At 36.3% G+C, this 22,490-nt stretch overlaps 2 protein-coding genes across 3 annotated transcripts in view; one reads left to right on the top strand and one right to left on the bottom strand.

Moving 5' to 3' along the window:
• The first annotated feature begins 1,579 nt into the window (after positions 1-1,579).
• LOC127421525 (sodium/hydrogen exchanger 3-like) lies at positions 1,580-16,944 on the top strand. Its single transcript, XM_051664624.1, has 17 exons — positions 1,580-1,805; positions 5,559-5,861; positions 6,241-6,401; positions 6,524-6,602; positions 7,826-8,003; positions 8,473-8,693; positions 8,831-9,033; positions 9,123-9,212; positions 9,378-9,448; positions 9,553-9,682; positions 9,979-10,142; positions 11,832-11,949; positions 12,082-12,255; positions 12,345-12,393; positions 12,545-12,619; positions 12,746-13,004; positions 13,915-16,944. Exons 1-17 carry the CDS (start codon positions 1,580-1,582, stop codon positions 13,916-13,918), a joined length of 2,505 nt encoding a protein of 834 aa, XP_051520584.1. The 3' UTR covers positions 13,919-16,944.
• LOC127421524 (protein argonaute-3-like) overlaps positions 14,729-22,490 on the bottom strand; it is a 34,368-nt gene continuing 26,606 nt past the window's right edge. For both annotated transcript variants that reach the window (XM_051664623.1, XM_051664622.1), the window contains exon 19: positions 14,729-21,888. In XM_051664623.1, coding sequence (XP_051520583.1) covers positions 21,780-21,888 — 109 coding nt within the window. In that variant the 3' untranslated portion in view covers positions 14,729-21,779. The remainder of the gene's footprint in view (positions 21,889-22,490) is intronic.

Below are 22,490 nucleotides of genomic sequence, written 5' to 3'. Positions count from 1 at the left end.
GGGAGCCCCCCTGCACAATGCATGTTCCCACATCTCTAACAGGAGAGAATGCTAAAAAGCAGGTGACGTAAAACTCCAGTTCTTAAAGGGGCCACGTCCAATTTATGACTAGAGTTAAATTACATGAAATTTCTCCACTTGGGTACATATATATATATAATTTAAATTTTATGTATGATGTGAGATCCAGCTTTTGACACAACTTACGTTAAGTAGGTGCAACAAGGTGCATACATTCATTAATATTCAAGAAGGTACAATACTACTATGTGCATAAGAGTACACTGTGCCATTTTGTCAAATGGCCAATCTTTATGGATTTAAACAATAAAAAATGTGATGTTCAAATGTTTACATATGTGCTTATCATTTAAATGTCAATAGGGTTCTATGGGGAAGCTGTGTTTTTGACCTGTAAAGTGCAAACTGTTTTGCCTTCAGCCTTTCCACTTATTTCCCAGTTCAGTAGGCAGTACAGCTGTCATCTCAGGATCTACGATTAAGACTTTCACCGACACACATGCATGGGTACATGCCGTACAGATCACTTCCTTTATTCACGTCACATTCACAAAGGGCCAAAGAAAGTAACAGTTTAACTCGAAATGCATGGAAACTGTTGTTTCTTTAATTTTTGCAAACTAAAGCCATCTGAATTCCCCAAAATGATCTTGCATCTTAATGAAAAACTGTTTTTGTTTGCAAATTGATTCAACTAATTGAACTTTAATGATGAGCGCAATAACAAGAGAATATATTAAAGGAATAGTTCACCAAAAATGAAAATTTAGCGATACTTTACTATGACTTTGTTTCTATTGTCGAACACAAAAGGAGATATCAAACATAATGTCCAAACGGATCTTTTCCAAACAATGAAAGAGAATGAGGACCAGGGACATTCACATTCTTTATATGGAAAAGAGCAGCTTGGACATTCTGCTAGATAACTCCTTTAGTCAAACATCAACTTCAAATACTGATAAAGGAATAGTTTTTGAGCAGAAAGGGAACTGACAGTGTAATTCACAGTGAACATCATGATCTAGGAAGAATGGAATATTATTTAGAGGTAACATTTGGACAGAATAGTTGCACCAAAATATTCCCTAAAAGAACCATAGTCTAATTCAGTGTATCAATGCAGTGGTAAAGTCTGATAATGTTGGCTGAACACTAACCAGTGTGAACTGCGAGGGAAGCTTTTAAACAAAAGCAGCAAGAGTAATCATCAATAACGTGATAGAGTAACAGTCCAGTGACGTAGATCACAGCCCCCTTTCTGTGTAACAAATTAAAGGCTGACTAGCGGTTTCATGACTACTCTTATTACACTGCCCTGACTGCACCACTGCTCTCTCCTGGACCTCAAATCTGAGAGAGGACTGATGGAAAGATAGCAGGTGATTTAAGGAGGAATAATCTTTGAAAATGAGTGCAGATTTGAAGAAATACTAAAAGTACAATACTTTGTCTCACCAATAACTTTTAGCAGGACAAATATAGAACTATAGAACTATAGAACACACAATCTGGAGTTGATAATGATCCTATAAAGCATCTTTATCATTTCATCACAATGCCAAGTTCTACTTACCTTTGCCTGTTGAGGGTTTTCCTGGTGTGTTTTGTTAACCATTTAATCCAAGGACTAAGCGCAGATGCAAACCAGTGCCAGAGCCCTCGTCATCGACTGGAATCAAATCTAACTGGACTTCCGATAGTCACTTTCGAATGGCATCATGTGCAGACCCCATATCTGGTAGTCGTGTGGGTATTTGTGGCTGGCTTGGCAAAACTATCAGGTAGGCAGCTTGACCTACAAAGTGAAAATTGTGACATTTAAAAAATACAGTTTCATATGTTAACATTAATGCATTAGGTATCAACTAACAATGAACAGTTATTTTTTACAGCCTTTATTAATCTTGTTTAAAGTTTATTCATAAATATTCCATTGTTCATTGTCTGTTATTGTTAGTTCATAATGCATGACTATGCAACTTATGTTAACATATACTCTTAATCTTCTTAACATTTCCACAACTTTTTCTTAAACTTTTAATCTTCTAAATGTATCAGAACCTTTAGAAAATAACATTAAGCAAGATTAATAAATGCATTAAAGGTATTGTTCATTGTGTTTTCATATGTTAGTCCATATTGTGTAACTATTATTAAAGCATACAACTATTAATTTTAAAATAAAATAGAATATGTAGAAAATAATATTTTTTAAGATAAATGCAGTAAAAGTATTTTTCATTGTTAGTTTGTGTTAACTAATGCTGCCATATAAAGCAATTAGGCCTACTGTAAAGTGTACTGTGAAAATTGATTGACAGTTACCCAGCAAAGAAAACAACATTTTGTTAACAATATATAAACACATCAGTGGTATTCCACATGAATGAATTTAAGATTTTGTTATTACAATGATGTCATACTTTAATGAGAGGTTGAATTTCAGTTCAGTTCTGAAAAAGAAAGGTGATCCCTTGATGAAAGCCTCATACTAGGAAATATAGGAACAATACTGTGTAACCTCATAATAGACCTTTTTCACACTCCGGGTTTTGGAACACGGAAGTAAATTATTACAGGGTAAACTTGGACAGCGGTGAATGGGAGTGAACAGGCGATCACAGCAAATATTATTTTCACTGACCCATTTGCTCCAAGACCAAAAGAAAAAATCCACAATTACGTTTGAATGACTTTCCAGAAGAGGAAAAAACAAAATAGAGAGCAATAAGCAATAAGCATATTGTTATTTTATTTTTATAAATCCCAAGCTGGGAGACCAGCGAGCAGCTTGCCATACCAGCTCAAGGAGGTCAAGCTGGTTTTTGGAACATGGTAGCAGGTCGGCAAGCTTGGATCAGCTCGTGACCAGCTTGAACAAGCTACCATGTTCCAAAACACAGCTACCAGCTTAAGCTGGATTTTCCAGCAGGGTGAAAAAGATCTATTGCAAATTGAGAGGCTCAAAAAAGGCTCAAAGATTTACATAAAAGAATATTTTGCAAACACTACAACTCTTGTAAAAGGTTGGTAACTAATGTAATTGCATGTTGTCATTAACATGGTTAGTACTGTTGTTCTGACTCAGACTCCGTTATCAGTATGGAGCGTAACATGCTGTCCTCAGTTACAGTGTCAGTCTGATCTTTCTTCATATGCTCTCAATATTTGGGCAGATTTTAAAAGACTTTTTTCTTTCTTGTTTTGTCAGTTTGATACTAAAAAGCATCACCTTTTCTAAATATTCTCATATATCTGAGAGAAGGATGCTTGAGGAGTAGAGAATAATAGTAAATAAGATCAAATGTAATGAATAAATAGTAATAGTAAATAAGAATCAAAAAGTGAATAAGAATATCAATAAAGTTTTTAACAATTTCTTGAATGTATTGTCATAATAATAAAGAAATTAATTCATAATACAAAATGTTTAAATTAGCATTTATCCTTTCAGAGAATATTCAGCCATTTTATTTTTATTTATTTATATTACAAACCAATTTTTTCCAAATCATCCAGAGCTGTTGGTGTAATTTGTATGAATTTTGCCACATATCATCTACATACTCCTAACAAAAACGTACACTATTTCACATTTTCGAAACCTTTGACATTTAGGAGTCAAATACTTGGGTGTGGCCCACAATGACTATTAAACCTCTATCTTGTGAATGTAATGTTCAAAGTTCTCAAACTTGATACATCTGGACATCAGTATAATCAAATTCCAAACCTTTTTTAAAATATAAAAGCATATTTTCATTTAAAGCTTTTGACATTAGGCATTCAAATAAATTTGGCAATGTTTTTTTTTAATTTTTTATATGTATATACTTAAATCATTACTTATATTCACTTCATTCTTATATTATTTACTTATTTCCTATCTGTGTAGACCTCTTGTTTCTATCATTGTTGTGGTGGTTAATGTCATTGTTAAATACAAGATAATATTAAAGGAATATTCTGGGTTCAAAACAAGTTAAGCTTAATCGACAACATTTGTGGCATAATATTGATTAACATAATTTATTCTGACTCGTCCCTCCTTTTCTTTAAAAAAAAAAAAAAAAGCAAAAATCTTGGTTCCAGTCAGAGACTATTTAGCAGAGATGGGCCACTCCTATTTAAATGAATGGGAGAAATTGGAACGCCCAACCAAAACGCTCTAGCGCCCAACGGTCAACGGATGTAGAAAGGAAGTCCTGCCTTACAGGTAAAAGAGCCAATCACCTTTTAGATACAGACATCGACTATCAATCAACTTGCTAACGCGCATGCGCATTAGCTATACAAGCCGGGGAAATTGCGTGTTTTAGCGTAATATTAGGTAAAGAATCACATTTTATGATACCAGCGTTGTCAGATTTTACTGCTGATGTGACCAACTGATTTTGAGATTTTGGTTTTCCCCAATTCAAGTAGATAGGAGCTGCACTGGCATGACTGGAAATAGCCTCCCGAGAGTGTTCCAAAGATGGCCGACAGTGGACTGACTAGAAAGACTTTGTTCCAGTGAGACACTTACAATGGAAGTGAATGGGGGCCGATTTTTGAAAGTTAAAATACTCACTGTTTCAAAAGTATAGCCACAAGCCATAAAGAATATGCGTGTAAACATGATTTTATCGTGATAAAATCGCTTACTAACCTTTTTTGTGTAGTGTTATAGCCAATTTTACAACTTCATTACCATGATGATGCAATGTCAACAAACCCTAAAGCCCTAAAATCACAGTAAAAATGACAATTTAAACAACTTTACAGCTCATATAATACACAAGTTAACAGAAGAATTAATGCAAGTGCTTTTATAAAATTATAAGCTTCACATTTCTGTGTTTAAACCCTCCAAAAATGGTCCCCATTCACTTTCATTGTAAGTGCCTCACTGTAACCTTTTTTTTTAAAGAAAAGGAGGGACGAATCGAAATTAAATTTTGCCACAAATACTGTCGACTGAGCTTAACTTGTATTGAACCTGTAACATTCCTTTAAGATTAGGCAGCAGATTATTAACAAATTCCCTGTTAACTTTATCAACACTTTTCAAAGTATTTTATTGGCATGATTGTTTTACATACAATATTGCCAAAGCCTCCAACACATAATAAATGCAGTGACAATAAAAAAAACTATGAAAATATGGTGCCATGTTTAAAGAGTTAGTTCACCCAGTCATCATTTACTCACCCTCATTTTGTTCCAAACACATTTGACTTTCTTCTGAGGAGCACAAAAGGAGATGTTAGGCAGAATGTTTGCATCAGTCACCACTTACTTTCATTGTACTTTTTGTCCGTACAATGTAAGTGAATGGTGACTGAGGCAAACATTCTGCCTAACATCTTTTAAATGGAACAAAGAAAGTTACACAGGTTTGGATCAGTTTTCATTTTTGTTTGAACTATCCCTTTAAAACTTGGCACAATATTTAAACAGTACACTAAATTTGTACAAATTCTTGTAAATAAACTGCTGCCATGCATTCACTCCAAGTCTCTCTCTTTCTCCCTGTCTCCCTCTCTTTCCAGTGGTTGAAATAAACCACCATGTCACCAGTGTGGTCCCAGAGAGTGGAATGCTCATCATCCTGGGATTTCTCTTAGGAGGCATCGTCTGGGGAGCAGACAAATCGCAGACTTTCAGACTGCAGCCTCCCACTTTCTTCTACTACTTGTTGCCCCAGATCATCTTGGATGCAAGTTACTTTATGCCCAACAAGCTATTTTTCAGCAACCTGGGAGCCATTCTTATTTATGCCATCATCGGAACTTGCTGGAATGCAGCTGCCTTGGGCCTCTCGCTATGGGGCTGCTATGAGGCTGGAGCAATGGGTAAATCCGATACTGTCATTTTCTGCATTCTCACTTTTCTTTTAATGTGCATGTATTAAATGTACATTGTGCGTCTTTTGCACGTATAGAGTATGCCCACTTGAAAACTGGTGTAGCAAGTACAATACCAGGCTAATAGTCCCTCTTGAAGCAAAACAAAGATAGAACTTTATTTACCCACACGCTGTAAAAAATTCCAACCCATTACCTAAAAAACATAATAGTTCAACCAAAAACCTTCATGTTGTTCCAGACTTTAATTACTTTTTTCTTCCGTAAAAAACAATGAAAGTAAATGGTGACATAGACATTCAAATAGTGCTTATGGTCTACTGCATAGTTGACACTGAATGAATCTGAAAGTTTCTCTGAACATCAGGTGACCTGGACATTGGCCTTCTGCAATTCCTATTGTTTGGCAGTCTAATCGCTGCAGTGGACCCAGTGGCGGTGATTGCCGTTTTTGAGGAAGTGCATGTAAACGAGGTGCTCTTTATCCTGGTTTTTGGAGAGTCGTTGCTTAATGATGGAGTCACAGTAGTGAGTAATAGAGATTAATTTCCTCGAAAGCTCTGAAAGCCATGATTCAGTTTGTCATGGACAAGCACCTTTAGCACATTTTCTCTCCGCTTATGTAATCTTCTTTTGTCTCTCATTTGTAGGTGCTTTACAATGTATTTGATGCCTTCGTTTCTCTTGGAGGTCCAAGGATTGATGCTGCAGAGATTTTCAAGGGCATATGTATGGACCCTCAATGCCTTTCTTATTATACAAGGGGGTTCAAAATTCTAAGTCCACACACACTGATCTCACTGTGAAATCAGAAACAGTAGGTTGACTTTTTGTTAGGTAAAATTGATCTGTTCTTACCAAAATTCGAAACACTGCCCCCAGTGGCCAAAGCAGTATGATGTTGTTAGATGTATGGACATGTGTAAGCTTCATCTTCCAGTGAAACATCCACAGAGTGGCGCAAAAAGCAAGTTGTGAAGCGAGTTGTTTTCAGCTGTACAGGTCGTAATACAATGAAGAGGAATGCATATTTTATAAACTGCACCCCCCAAACCCAGCCCCTAAAACTAAATGTAACTCAATGGAGCAAACATGTAATGATAGAGGAAAAAAAACGCAACATCTCAATCAAAAACGATTATACGAACGTGATTACGTTCTGATTTCAGCACAGGATCCGAACCCGGATCTCCCATGCTGCTGACGCACTGCACCTCCAGTCGTGCCAAAAGGGAAGGTTAATACAGAGCGGCCGATGCAAAAATATCTGATAGGAGATGCCGCTTGTCAGTGAGTCAGCATAATGTGGCCAATCCTTGAAAACTGGAACTCTCGGAAACATCGTGCTGACTTCCCATGTGATCATACTGGTCCACGTGTGAAAATGCTTCTTTTTTACATTTTTCTAATTTAATACAAATGTTTTCATTGAAAATTATATCATCAGCATGACAATTTGAGTGAAAAGTTGAAGTGAAAAATTAACAACATAAATTAACAGAATTTCTTATATTTGGTATTTGGTATGTTCCTTATGACCACAAGCACTCAGGTTTGTGCAAAATCTGATCTGAAACAAAGAGGATCTTGTGTGCAGAAGCAAGGGAATCTGAGCTTTTGCTCAATGACACAAATTTGCTTATTTTATTTGTGACCTAGAAACAGTGCGGAATCTTAAATATTTATTGTTAATTTTACATCCTAACGTCCTTTTGTTGTTAAAAATCCAAAGACTTAGTTTATTTCAAGGTTTAAAATAGATTTTGAAATCCAAGATTTTTAATGTGGACTCAAATCTTTTGAACCCCACTGTATATTCATGAATCGATACATAAATTCTCTGGGATATACATTCATTTTACCAACTCAAATTAATTCTCTAGAGGTTTCCAGTGTCAGATATTCAGCTTGTTTTTCTATGTATTTTCCCCCTCACTTTTATATTATCCTAGTTTCATTTTTTGTGGTGGCATTTGGAGGCTCATTTCTTGGCGTTGTATTTGCCATCCTGCTGTCCCTGCTGACCAGATGCACCAAGAACATTCAAATCATCGAAGCTGGCTTTGTCTTTGTGGTGGGGTACCTGTCTTACCTGACAGCAGACATGCTCTCCCTTTCTGCAATACTTTCGTAAGAGTCTCTTAAACAAAAAGTTACACTTTAATATAGAGCAGTGGGCCAAATGGTATTTGGTCACTGTAGCCACACTTAAAAATTTATGAATGTCTTTGCATAATATAACAACATTTTAAACCAAGTGGAATTTATTTTAAAGAAAGATAGCACAAGCACACTTTTCAAGCATAATACTATTATTTAAAAAAGTGCTAGGCTTAAAACAAGCTGGTTAAAAATAATTGCAAAAAATTGGCAAAGAAAATTGAAGTTGAATTGGTGTAGCATAATTTATTTCCAGATGGCACTTTGATATTTTGTTGTTTACTGAAATACAATTCATACATGCGTATGAATAAGTGTCCAAATACTTTTGCGGCCACTATACAGCAAAAGTGGATATATACAGCATACTGTTGGATATGCACAATGTTTTCAAGCATTTAATTTAGCTAATGGACAACAATGGTTTTATATGTCACAGAATCACCTTCTGCGGTATATGCTGCCAGAAATATGTGAACGCCAACATGGATGAGAAATCAGTTACAACAGTTCGTCATGCCATAAAAGTGCTCGCGAACGGCTCCGAGACAATGATCTTTTTATTCCTGGGCATTACAGCAATCGATAACGTTATCTGGGTGTGGAACACTGGCTTCATCCTCCTCACCCTCCTCTTTGTGTTTATTTACAGGATCATAGGTGAGATAAAGATCACACATAAGCATAGCTGTGCCCCATTGAGCTTGTTGTCTGAAAGGCCTTTAACAACGTTCACGTCTTTGTCTATTCATTGTGTTTTCATGGCAATATTCTTGGGGAATATGTGTGTGTTCCAGGTGTTTTCTTCCTTACCTGGACCTTAAACAAGTTTAGACTGGTTCCCATTGAAGTCATAGACCAGGTTGTGATGAGCTATGGTGGCCTGCGAGGAGCAGTGGCATATGGATTGGCAGCCATGCTAGATGAGGGCAAGATAAAAGAGAAGAATCTCATGATTAGTACCACGCTCATTGTGGTGTATTTCACTGTCATACTTCAGGTACAAACCCCTCCCTCAGTCACTCTCATCATAATCCAAACTAAATTGTAGTTTCAATGTGCATTTTTTTTTTTATCTCTTTTTTTTAGGGAATCACGATGAAGCCATTGGTTCAGTGGCTTAAGGTCAAAAGGGCAGCTCATTCGGACTTGAAACTTGTTGAAAAACTGAACAACAGGGTAACTGTTCGTCATGACGCATAACACTCTTGCAAACATACTTGGACCTCCACAAACTCTTTACAATGAGTCACCAGAGATTTTTTTCAAACTTGGCTTAATTAATAAGGTTCATATTAGTTGTTGTTGTTTTTTATTTAACGATGTCTAATGGTGTCTTTATAGGCATTTGATCACATACTTGCAGCGGTGGAGGACATTTGTGGACGTATAGGAGACAACTGGTGGACCAGAAAGTGTGCATTCCTCTGTTCTGTGCTTACACTAATTATTTTATTGTAATGTAATATAAATATAAGATAACACATAGCCTATCTTTCTATTTGTCTCTCTCTCTCAGTTGGAACAGGTTTGAAGAAAAGTATATCAGCTGGTTATTGATGAAACCTAAGGCCAGAAAAAGTAAAGACTATCTCTTTAATATCTTTCACAAACTAAATCTCGAGGACGCCATGAACTACGTCTCTGAGGTGAGATCCTGGGTTGGTTTCTTTCAGCATAATAATGCTATTTATTATTTTTGGTAGTTTCAAATTGCCTGTATCAAACTGCAAGGTTGTCCTTAAACAAAAATTTGCATTAGTTTCATATACAAACATAAATAGTAATTAGATTGCAAATTGAGTGCATTTCCATCCCAGGTATGAACTACTGTAGTCTGTTACATCTAAATTCACTGTATTTCTGTTGCCTGAGTACTGTCAACAATGAAGATGATGAAAAATGTATCTGATATTTGTCTTTTTTTATTTTTTTTTTTATGTAGGGTGAGCGGCAAGGTTCTCTGGCCTTCATTCGTAGTGATGAAGCTGCCAACATAGATTTCAAAAAGCAGTTTGGTTCGGAATTTACAGATGTCATGCCTGATATAATGGTCGATATGTCAAATTACGAGTATGGGATTGAAAATATTTCAGTTACCTCCATTGTGTAAGTGCACTGAATATGTCTGAAATATATTTCAGCACAATTGCTCACTCTCCAAAGTTAGTTTGCGGGATTAATCATTGTTAACTTGAAACTTACCTATTGCAAACAACTTTTTGCTTAAAAAATATAACTGACTGAAAGGGCTGTAAGTGATTTCAGCCATTTTAATCCCGTCGCCATTCTATTAATTTAACCACACCCGCTCTCTCCAAAGCCCCGCCCCTCCAAGGCATGCCAGCCAACCCGATGTCAGCAATACCGAACGTACAAAATTATTCATGAGCAGAGAGCATTTCTGATTAGCTACAAAAACTTGGACCAGCGGCCAATTTTCAATATGTTCACACTCACAGCCAGAGAGGAGTGTGTGATTTTTCAGTACACCTGTTTCAGTGAAACTGAGAGAGTCCTCGCTGCACACTGTAGCGCGATGACGTAGTGGATTTAATCCTCTGCGTAGTGGATTTTGGTGACGTAGTGGATGTTTTGTTTTTTTATGCCTTACACTGAGTAGATTACTACTTAGTATTAAAGTATTACACTGAGACATTTGTTTAATATAGCTTAGCTTTTAAAAATGGTCATAACCATGGATTTCGTAAATTACTTTTCCTTGTTTTTCCTCTTCACCCACAGAAAAAAAAAAAATCTAAATTAAGCAATATACTCCTCACTATAAAGTGCTCCTCATTTTAACATCTCCTCCGCTGTACATAAATGCCATGGGGTGAATTATTTGTATTTGTATATTAAAATGTAGTGGTCAAACATACTTAGAAGTATGCGAAAGTGAAATGAAAGTGAATCTGGAGCACTTGATGCACATGGAACCGAATGGAGCACATCTGTTAACCTGAGCATGAGTTGTGGAGCACAGAACCACTCTGAATACACTGTAATAATGCTTATACACAAGACAGGACAGAGCAGCATGCATAGACTTTGAAGCGAACAGCTTGATTTATCTATTAATTTAATTTAATTTAATTGTCATAGCCCTTAAATAATCGCACAATGTCATACCACAGTTTTTTTTTAATTAATTGTGCAGCCCTAATATATAAATGTGTGTGTGTGTTATATGAATATACACTGTATTAATGACCGTTAAGTATGCTACAGTAATACAAAAAATAAAAAATAAAAACATTAAAATGTGAATACATATGCGCATTAAAACATCCACTACGTCACTAAAACCGCATGGGATTAGATCCACTACGTCATCGCGCTACGGTCTGCAGCGAGAAGTACGTGGGGAAATCTGTCAGAAAGTTGGGACATTTAATTTTACGGTATGCCAATAAATAAATGAATAAATAATAAAACGCTTACAACACATTTAAGTCTTGTTCAAAGTACTTGAAATGACCAGGAGCTATAGAAACGTTTTATTTTGAGTCACTACTGAGATAATGTGACATTCATACTAGATGCCTCCTGTTTAATATCAGTTTAATATCAGACTAGCATAGAGTTTAGCTAAAAGTTTGCAGTTAGTAGTAATGAAAGGAATGAATAATCACTGTCTGGACAGGGATCTTGCTTTATTTACATATGGGACTAAGAATCTCATTTACAAGAGGTTTAGATGAACTACTGTGCTAGGATTGCACTTATTGGATATATAAACCTCCATATGGCGAAATGTGGCAAAAATTAAAACTCTTTGGTCTCTTGTCATTTTAGAAAAGACAGTGTTCCATCAGTATCCCTGGACATCCATGGGCAAGACATGAAAAATTTGGTTGATGACTTCAATGCCCATCATCTTTTACAGCAGCACTTATACAGGAGCAGAAAGCATGTATGAATTGGCCTACTCACACACATACATGTTCACACTATATTTCTAATTTGATCCACAAGACGTGTTTCTCTTGATTACATGTGCACATTACACAATTCCTCCTAATTAATTCCTCAATTTTCCCCACAGCATCGTCACAAATACAGTCGCAGTCACTTTAGCATCAACCAGAGTGAGGATGAAGTGCAGGAGATCTTCCAAAGGACAATGAGGAGCCGCCTTGAGTCCTTCAAATCTGCTAAAATGGGTGTCAACCCTGCCAAAAAACTTACTAAGCACCACAAGAAGGAGCAAACACATAAGGTATTAGACATATTAAAGATCTTCCCTTTACCCTGAATCAATCAGTTGTAGTTACATTTATCCATTTCTCTATTTATACATATTTTCAGATGTCTAATGAACACCCAGATGACACAGGATATCCAAATGGAGATGAAGGTATCTATCTGTCCATCCATCCATCCATACTGAAAAAAATATTTTAAGTAAATCCAATACATATTTTTTTTCAGTGCTTCCATCTCTCTCTCTCTCTCTCTCTCTCTCTCTCTCTATCTATCTTTGACTATGCATCATTTTGTGTTTTTAGTTGACAATGTGTTTGTTGGTAGTGAGACCAGTGCCATGAGTGGTCATTTCACACGAGACACATATATAGCGGGAGGTAAGCAAAGCAGTCTAAACAGACATGCTGTTTTGTACATAAAGAGCAATTCTTTCCAATAGCACAAACACATTAACATTTGTAGATGTGTAAGTTTAAGGTTTGTGTGTGCTTTCCCCACTGAAGCTGGCATAGAGAATCCAGCATTCATGCCAGATATGGGCGCTCCCACGCAAAGCCCACCCTGGCTTATGGAGATCGAGATGGACACGTCTGTTGCACCCTCGCAGAGAGCCCAGCGACGCCTGCCCTGGACACCCACCAGACTACGGCGTCTTGCACCGATGAGGATCAGCAACTGTTCGACAGACTCCTTCCTTATGGCTGATGTGTCTTTAGCTCTGGATGTGCATGAGGAACAGCCTCAAAGAGACAATGCAGAAATGTAACTATACATCCTCCAGTTCATTAACATCAACCTGGAAAATAGCTGATTTTGCTTTTGGATGCTGGCATTCCCACCTAGCTGCTTGACCTTCTTTAAGGGGTCATGACATGCCTTTTTTTAAAAAAAGAATCCCCTAAAAACAGTCATATATTTGTAAAATATGATCATTTTGACCCTCTGTCAGAAATGCCTGGTTTTTAGGGGCCTGAGTAGCTCAGTGAGTATTGAAGCTGATTACCACCCCTGGAGTCGCGAGTTCGAATCCAGGGCGTGCTGAGTGACTCCAGCCAGGTCTCCTAAGCAACCAAATCGGCCCTGTTGCTTGGGAGGGTAGAGTCACATGGGGTAACCTCCTCGTGGTCGTGATTAGTGGTTCTCGCTCTCAATGGGGCGCGTGGTAAGTTGTGCGTGGATCGCGGAGAGTAGCATGAGCCTCCACATGCTGTGAGTCTCCGTGGTGTCATGCACCACGAGCCATGTGGTAAGATGTGCGGATTGACTGTCTCAGAAGTGGAGGCAACTGAGACTTGTCCTCCACCATCCGGATTGAGGTGAGTAACTGTGCCACCACGAGGACCTACTAAGTAGTGGGAATTGGGCATTCCAAATTGGGGAGAAAAGGGGATAAAAAGAAAAAGAATAAAAAAAGAAATGAAAATGGCATACATTTGGCATTCTAATTTATCCCCAGAGTGTTCAGTTGGGTTCAGGTCTGGGTTTGTGCAGGCCAATCAAGTTCTTCCACCTAGCCAAAACCATTAATTAAAAGGGGTTGTCCACATGCTTTTGCCAATGTAGTACACAGGAAACTGCACATCAGACCACTTAATTTTGTTTGAGAATTCTTTGAATGGCACAGTATGCCAATGTGTATTTGTTGCTGACCATGTGCACTCTATGATTACAGATGACGAGTCCATGACTAGATACTTCAGGATGATAATGCTGCATGACAAAATGCACATATTAAACTGGTTCCAAAGACATAGCAGTGCCTTTACAGTCCCCAGATTCCAGTCCATAACAAAATATAAAAAATGAGGTGGAACTGGAGATTTGCTGCATGAAATCCTGCAAAATCTGCCAGACGCCAATTAATTTACATGGACCAACATTCCAAAGGAATGTTTCTGGCACCTTTTGAATCCATTTGGACAATCCTGTAAGCAACAAAAGGTAGCTAACAGTACCTACTGAATGTTTTAAAACAGCAATACAAAAGCATGTACTGTGCAAGTGATGCACCTGTCGTTTTCCACTTCTGTATGTTTTGTCAAATTTAAAAAAAATGGTCTTTCCTGCCCTTCAACATACTTGACTGTATAAAAAGGAAGGAGTTCAGTAAATATTTACACTACCAGTCAGAAGTTTTGAAACACTTATTCTGTATTATAATTTTTTTTCTTCACATTTTAGAATAATAGTAAAGTCATCAAAACTATGGAATAACATAAATGGAACTATGGGAATTATGTTGTGACTAAATAAAATCAAAAATAATTCAAAACTGTGTTATATTTTAGCATCTTCAAAGCAGTCACCCTTTGCCTAGAATTTGCAGAAATGTACTCGACATTTTCTCAACCAGCTTCTTGAGGTATCACCCTGAGGTGCTTTTTAAACAGTATTGAAGGAGTTTCCATCTATGTTGGGCACTTATTGGCTGCTTTTCTTTATTATTTGGTCCAAGTCATCAATTTCAAAAATGTTATAATGTAATATTTTTATTATTATTAAATTTTAGTTATGTAATGAAATGAATATGGTGGCACAATTATATTTTTGTCTACAAAACTAATTTCAAACAGTTAAGCATACGCCTTCAGATCAAAAGATTTTTAAGATCATGAGAAACATTTCAGTCAAGTGTTTCAAAACTTTTGACCGGTAGTGTATATACTGAGTTGTGACAGTTTTTTAGTTTGCATGTACTGCAAGTGTGCTGTGAATTGTTTAAAATATTTTTGAGCATGGAAAAGTCAGTCAAAACATTTTAAATCTAGTGTTTCCTAGTATTCAAATAATGTTTTTGATCTCTGTCCATATAATAGTGGTTTCTCTGGGTATTATAGCATTATCCAATTTCCATCTTGGGATTAATAAAGCACCTATCAATCTTTCTACTTATGTAATCTACAGTGGTGGCCAAAAATATTGGCACCTTTGGTAAATATGAGCAAAGAAAATATCTGCATTGTTTATCCTTTTGATCTTTCATAAAAATAAAAATAAATCAGAAAAATCTAATTGAAGTAAAACAATTGAAACAGGGGAAATATCTAATTATTAAATGAATATTTTTCTCCAAAACGCATAGACCCAAATCATTTCTGCAGTTCTCCAGCTGTGATCCTTGGAGATTCTTTGGCCACTTGAACCATCCTCCACACTGTGCATGGAAACTATATAGACACACGTCCTTTTCCAGGACGATTCTCAAGATCTCCAGTTGATTGGAACATTGCCCTGATGGTGGAAATGGGTATTTTCAATGCTTTGGCTATTTTCTTATAGCCACTTCCCATTTTGTGAAGCTCAACAACCTTTTGCTGCACATCAGAACTATATTTTTTTAGTCTAACCCACTGTGATTGATGACTAAGAGAATTTGGCCTGTGTGTTACCTCATTTATACCCCTGTGAAACAGGCAGTCATGGCTGAACAATTTCATGTTCCTAGTCACCCACGTGTACTAAAAAGTTTAAAATATGAATGGGAATATACTTCAGATATATTTTACACATAAGAATTCCTAGGGGTGCCAATAATTGTGGCCAACGTGTTTTGGAGAAAAATATTTAATAATGAGATATTTCCCCTCTTTTAATTGTTTTACTTCAATTAAAGATTAGATTTTTCTGATTTTAATGAAAGATCAAAATGATAAACAATGCAGATTTGTTTGTCCCAGCCTTCTTTGCTAATATTTACCAAGGGTGCTAGTATTTTTGGCCACCACTGTATCTAGTTTTGCCATACACCCTACACTTTTCTGCATCTGTACAATGATTACAATGCTACATTTATGTACATCAACAAAAGGGTGTTCTTCTCGATCCTTGTTAACAAAGGATATTATATAGTAATTTACAATAATGTGAGCAGTAAATTATTTCCCAAAGTCACCCCTCACTATAAACACAAAAAACATATGTATTTTCAATATTTATTCATATGCATAATATTTTTCCAAGACAAACAGTTTAAAAGACATGTATCCATAAAAGTTTGCATACATATATTTTTAATTAAAACATTGACAATTAAATAGAACAACCAAATAAAAAGACCCAATGAAAGACCACAGTTAGAAGGGTTGAAATAAAATAAAAGGGACAGTTCCATTTCTGAAACAGGACAGTTGTATTATCAGTTAATTAACATTGTTATTTCAGCACAAGGTAACTAAACCATTATGCCAAAGCTGTGAACGTCTGTTGCATCACAATGGACAGACTGTTAACTTCTGAGAATTCTATGAAGTTCCTTCAAGTTAAGAAGAAGCTTGCATAGTATGATAAATCTGGACACTGATACTCCTGATCATATTCATTGCAGACAAGTGACATTTGATAAATTGCTAATAATGTGCTGTATTTAATCACATATAAAGATGTCATAATTTAGTAATCTATGCCAATGATCAGTGGTTACTTTGAGATCAAGCAGTTAATTTTTGTGACATTGCAGATACATCCAAAATAAATTAACCACATTAATAAAGTAACCGATGGATCAGGTGAGTTCGTTCCTGGCTAGAACTAAACCAGTTTAAAGGTGTCCAGAACTGGAATTCAGGCAAAGTACTGTATTAATGATGCTACCAATTAAGTTATTGCTTTTTCATCACATACAGAAAACACATATTTGACACTGAATGTTGGAAATGGTTTGGAGACAAAAAAAAAAAAAAAAACAAACAAAAAAAAAAAACAACTACAGGTTTCAGATATAATTGACATTCCCAGGCTTTATACAGTAGCCTGCCTGGTCAGTGCTTGATCTGTAAGTTATGAAGTTCCAGATTCTTAAAAAAACTATAACCCTTGTAGAAAGTTTGGTCCAGAGACCCTGTAACTGGCAAGCTCTGCAATTTATTGTGTTCTTGGCGAATAAAGAGGCACAATTACACCCACACATACACTTTTAACACTCTGAAACACACATTATACAGTATAGCATATCAATATATATATAAGTACTTCAATATAGGCTTGCTGGGCCCTTAATTTATTTATTTTTTGTTTTGTTTTTTCTGTCTGAGAACAGCACCATCAGAAAAGGCACATTCCACTAAGTCTGCCCTAAAGATGAACCTTCACCTTAAAGTCAAAGCAATAAAAACAAGCAGCAAATACTCCAGGCTTGAATAAAACAGTTGCGTAGCATATACCTTTATCACTTTAGTTCAGACACCGATAAAATGACAAGTTCAAAGGGGTTAGTAACCTACAGATGTTTTTAAATGTGCCTAAAAAGAAAATTCTATCATCATTTACTCAACCTCATGTTGTTGCGAACCTTTATGGCACTAAGATGCACAATGTTAGAGATTGACACTTTCAGTCACCATTTACTTTCATTGCATCTTTTTTCATACAATGAAGGTGAATGGTGCATTTCCTTTTCATGATCTACTGAGAAAATAAACATCATTTTGAATGACATGAGGGTGAGTAAATGACAGATTTTTCATTTTTGGTTGAATTTACTAATCTGTTCACTTAAATAGAAATGTTTGAGGTGGTACCTTCATTTTTAAGTTAAAATTAAGAATTACAATAAAATGATTGAAGGTTCACCTCTTTGTAGGCATTTTCTTTTTTCCCAATACCATAGGACAATGCAGAGACACACAAACTTCCTTTTGAAAAACAAGACGAATCTAGTTAATAGTCTATTGCATATTATCCCAATTTATATGATCAGTATCACTATTAATCATCTTTTGCTTAATCTCTCATAGACTTTGTTAGCAAAAATAACTGATGTGCATTATGGAGTTCCGTTATTTAAAAATATACATATTTACTTCTGCTCTGAATTAAAAATCCTTTAATTGAAGGTATCCACATTCCAGCTTTAAGCCAGGGGGTGGAGTGTGTGTAATACCACAGTTTATGGGAGGTGCTGTTTAAGCCACACCCACCAAGCGGATTAGCTCCACCCCTACATGCAATGCCCCACCTACAGGCCTTAAGCAACTTATTCCGTGGCAACTTCAGAAGGCCGTATAGGCTGTCATTAAAAGACTGAAGCACACAACACCTACAGCCCAACATGCATGGGTGCAGGTTCTACTAAACACTCCCCTTATTCAAGTAAATTCAAATGCTGGTAGCGGCAGAGAAGTAACAGATCTCAACACATTGAAACAAAGAAACAGAGCCCCGAAGCCATTCGACATTAGCACAAAGATTTTTAGTTTTTTGTTGTTGTTGAATTTCAGTTAACCCGCTAAAATTGACATTTTAGATTAAACAGTTAGTTAAACCAGAAAAGAATAATTTCTCCTCATTTCAATCATTTCTTTCTAAAAAAGTAATACATTTTATTCACATTTATTTTGTTCCAAAACTGCAAGGCTTTCATTCTTCTGTGGAGCACAAGAGGAGAAATTTTGAACAACACTGAAGCTGCTCTTTTTTTCCATAATGAAAGTAAATAGGAAGTGAGTGCTTAACATTCAGTCTAACATCTCCTTTTGTGCTCCATGGAAGAAAGTCATATGGGTTTTGAACGCTTGGGTGAGTAAATGATGACAGAATTTCAATTTTGGTTGAACTATCCCTTTAAGCAATGTTTTTAAGTTGGCTGAAATAAAACTGTTCCTTTAAATTTTTCCACAAAAACAATTTTGAGAAAATGTATGTGAATTTTCAAAACTTAGCGAGCTAACTGAACCATAAAGGGAAAAATCCTAAACAAGGCCCTAAAGCTCAAGTTACATGTTTTAGAAACGTTCATCCAGTGAACCACTTTGTTTATGAAAAAAAAAACTCCTGACCAATTATAATTTGACATGGTTTCGAAGAAAATGCACTGTAGAGATAAGTGTGGTTAAGATCCCCCAAATTACAGCACCACACTGCTTAGCACCCAGGGCATTTCACCCAATCTGAGACCGTACAGCTTTGTATAAATCAGTTAAGTGCATCAATACATTTGTCAGTCATTTCTCACAGAATCTCTCTTGGTATCTCTCCAAATATAAAAGCAGGTGTAAAAGTGTTATGCACAGTAGCAGCTACAGTGGTCAACACCTATTTGTGGCTATAGGGCAGAACGACCACAGTGCCATTCACAGTAAGGGCGATGTGAAAGGGTGCCAGAGGTCATAGAGTTATCAAATATAACCCTCCACCCACCCTACAACAATTCAAATGCCTTTTACTCCCTGCTACCCCCGTTTTCTGAGGCACGTTGGTTTGGTCTGTGTGGAATGCAATTGAATACACAGGGGCTATTAAAGAGCAGGTTTCTGAAAGAAAGTTTGAAAGAGAAGCTAAAAAGAAAGATTGAAAGAAAGTGCAAAAAAAAGTTTAGAAAAAATGTGAAAGGTTAGAATGTTAAAAAAAGCAAAAGAAATAGTGATAAAGGTTTGAAAGAAAAGCTAAAAAGACTGAAAGAAATAAAGACAGAAAAAGTTTATTCAAAAGAGCATTCATTCATAAAGTATATTCAAAAGGTTGAAAGATAGTTGGAAAGATCGAAAGAAAGCATGTTCGAAAGAAAGTTCAAAAGAAGGTTTATTCGAAAGAAGGTTGAAAGTTAGAAAAAAAATCTAAAGAAAACACGTTCAAAAAACTATGTTCAAAAGAAAATTAAAAAAGGTTCATTCGAAAGAAGGTTGAAAGTTCAAATGAAAGAAGAGGAAAAGATGACTTAGGACAGTTCTACATTAGTTCAACTATTCAAATTGCCGAATAAAGACTTAAGCCTTAACAGTTTCAATAGCTAAATATCTGTCTGACCATACAGTATCAACACGCTATTAAGTTACTTTAAATATACATTTAAAATGTGCCCCAACAGAACTGAATTTAAGGGATATTTTCTATAAAAACAGGCACTTTGTCTCAATTGACGGCTACATGAATAGCTTGTCCTAGACCTCTTGATAGCAAGTCGCATCTTTCGCATAAGACATATCGATGAGAGTAACCATCTCTTCTGTAAACTCAACCTAACTATGTCACCCACTATCCCAGTCCTTCAATTGCCTTTAAACACATCAATTGATTTGCTAATCCATTTCAATAAAACCTTTCACACCCATGGCTTTCAAGTTCTCTTACAAAATGCCACACATAAAGACTGATTTAAAATAAATCATTCACTTATAAGGTTTGCATTGTAAAATGAAAGTCTAAAACAGCCTTCAATAATTGGCTTATTGCACTAAAAGGCTTATGGGACAGTGTTTGTCAGTTCACAGGGCTAAAACGAGAAATTGAGAATAGACAACTGATAAATTAAATAGATAATTTACAGATGCACGATTGACAATGTTAAAAGCTAAATCATAAATAACCTCAAAGAACATAAATGTAAGCCAAATATGAAATGTCCAACAGCTGTAAAGTTAAGATTTAAGGATAACTTAGGCATTCGAATAGCCTTGGGTGGAATTTTATGCGCACGCATATCCATCAAGTATGTTGTGGTCATGCTTCGACAGACTCGAAAGCGCTGTAAGTGCACACCAGAAGAATGAGGAACCGGACATTCAACGCACATACATAAACATTTAGTTGACTACATGGAAACTTTTTACCAAACCTTGAGTGTCACTCAAGTTCAAAGTTTCCCTTTCAGTGATACCGCAGCCCTTAGCTAATCAACACCCCTGCTTAATGAGTGAGCTGAGGAGAAATCCAAAAGGAACAGCTTGGAAACCAAAGTTAAATGGTAGGCGAAGCATTTTCCAAGCAGTGCATGGACCAGGAAGTTAATGTATCACAGAGGTATCCACAGTATAATCATTTGAAAAAGTGTGGGATTGGAATAAAAGTTGAGCCTCAATAAGAATTCTTTGTTTAAAAAGTGAGATAAGACTAAGATGTAAAAGGACAGATGTGGATTCCTACAAGTTGGAACGGAATGACATTCCAAGAAGAGGTTATAGTTTTTGCTAATGTTTCTCTAGAAAAGCATGGTGTAACCATTACTAGCAAAAACAGCAAGACTAGTCTCAGATAAGCACAAAAATAAATGTTTTAAAAGCACCTAGAGAGGCAGTGTAAGACCCAAGATGTCAACTAATAATTGCAAAACATCACACTGCCCTCTAGTGGCAGTCCTCCAACAGCAATCTTCACCAGACCTTAAAATAAAAACAACACACATTTAAAATGTAATTTTCAATTGAAAATGTAAAGATCTTGATGTCTTGGTTTGTGTGTGATTGGAGGAGAAATCTACTGATCGACCCTGTCCTAAACAAATAACACTGCCTCATTCACTGATCTAGTACAAGTTGATCAATCAAACCTTTGTGCTTGGTTTTGTGACCTAAGCGGGCAAAATCTAATTGATCTACGAATCTAATAAATAATGGTATAGCTGCTAAATCTGCATACTTTAAACCATTAAACAGACAAATGAATCCGTAAGCAAAAGCAGCAGTGGAAAGATTGGCTGTTTTTCTATTGCATAACAGTGCTATTTCCTCGGTTACATTTGGTTCTCTTTAGCAGCCTGTGGTTGGGAGAAGCCCTCCTCAGTTAAGTGCATGATGATGGGTGATTGACAGCTACGTGGAGGCAGGGCTAAGCAAAATACATGGTCCTCATAGTGTCGTGGTGGATCTGCACAGCTTTAGCCAAAGACTGGGGGTCTCGCCCATTACTCTGGCCTGACACGTGGCTGCCCTCCGCACTGTGAAAAAGGAGAAAGAAATTAGACTCATATTCACACAGTAAATTTATACCTGACATATATCAAGGAGATTCAAGTTCACACACATTTCTAAGCCACTAGCATCATCATTAAATTTGGCTGTTTCTGAACAGGTTTCCCAAATACTGCCCCATTTTCCATTGGTTGGAAAAAAACAAAGTATCACCACCAATCTCACGCAATTGGCTATGACAAAGTTGTTATTTTGGACTGGTCGGAAAGGTAAAAAATAAAGAGCTATGTTTTGATAGCACCATAGAGCCATAGTGTTTACACTTTGCATAAAATACCCTACCAATGGCTGACTAACAAAATAAAAATGACAATCGCTGACATAAGCAGTCTAAAAATTCTAAAACGGTCTAAAAAAATTTGTTTTAGAAAGACTCATCTTGCACACAGGGGCATATACAAATTTTTGTCCAATAAATTTCTCTTTAAAATGAGAATTGTCCTCCCTCTAATGCTACTACAACAAGTTAATAGCAGGACTAGCAATTAGCAAGTTGAGGTTGTGTGACTTATGTCCCACTATGTCCCACACCAACTTCCTGTTACAGAATACAGAAAAAAGAAAATTC

Source organism: Myxocyprinus asiaticus, chromosome 30, assembly GCF_019703515.2.
Source record: "Myxocyprinus asiaticus isolate MX2 ecotype Aquarium Trade chromosome 30, UBuf_Myxa_2, whole genome shotgun sequence".
NCBI classification, from domain to species: domain Eukaryota; kingdom Metazoa; phylum Chordata; class Actinopteri; order Cypriniformes; family Catostomidae; genus Myxocyprinus; species Myxocyprinus asiaticus.
This window is presented reverse-complemented; position numbering and strand designations above follow the sequence as displayed.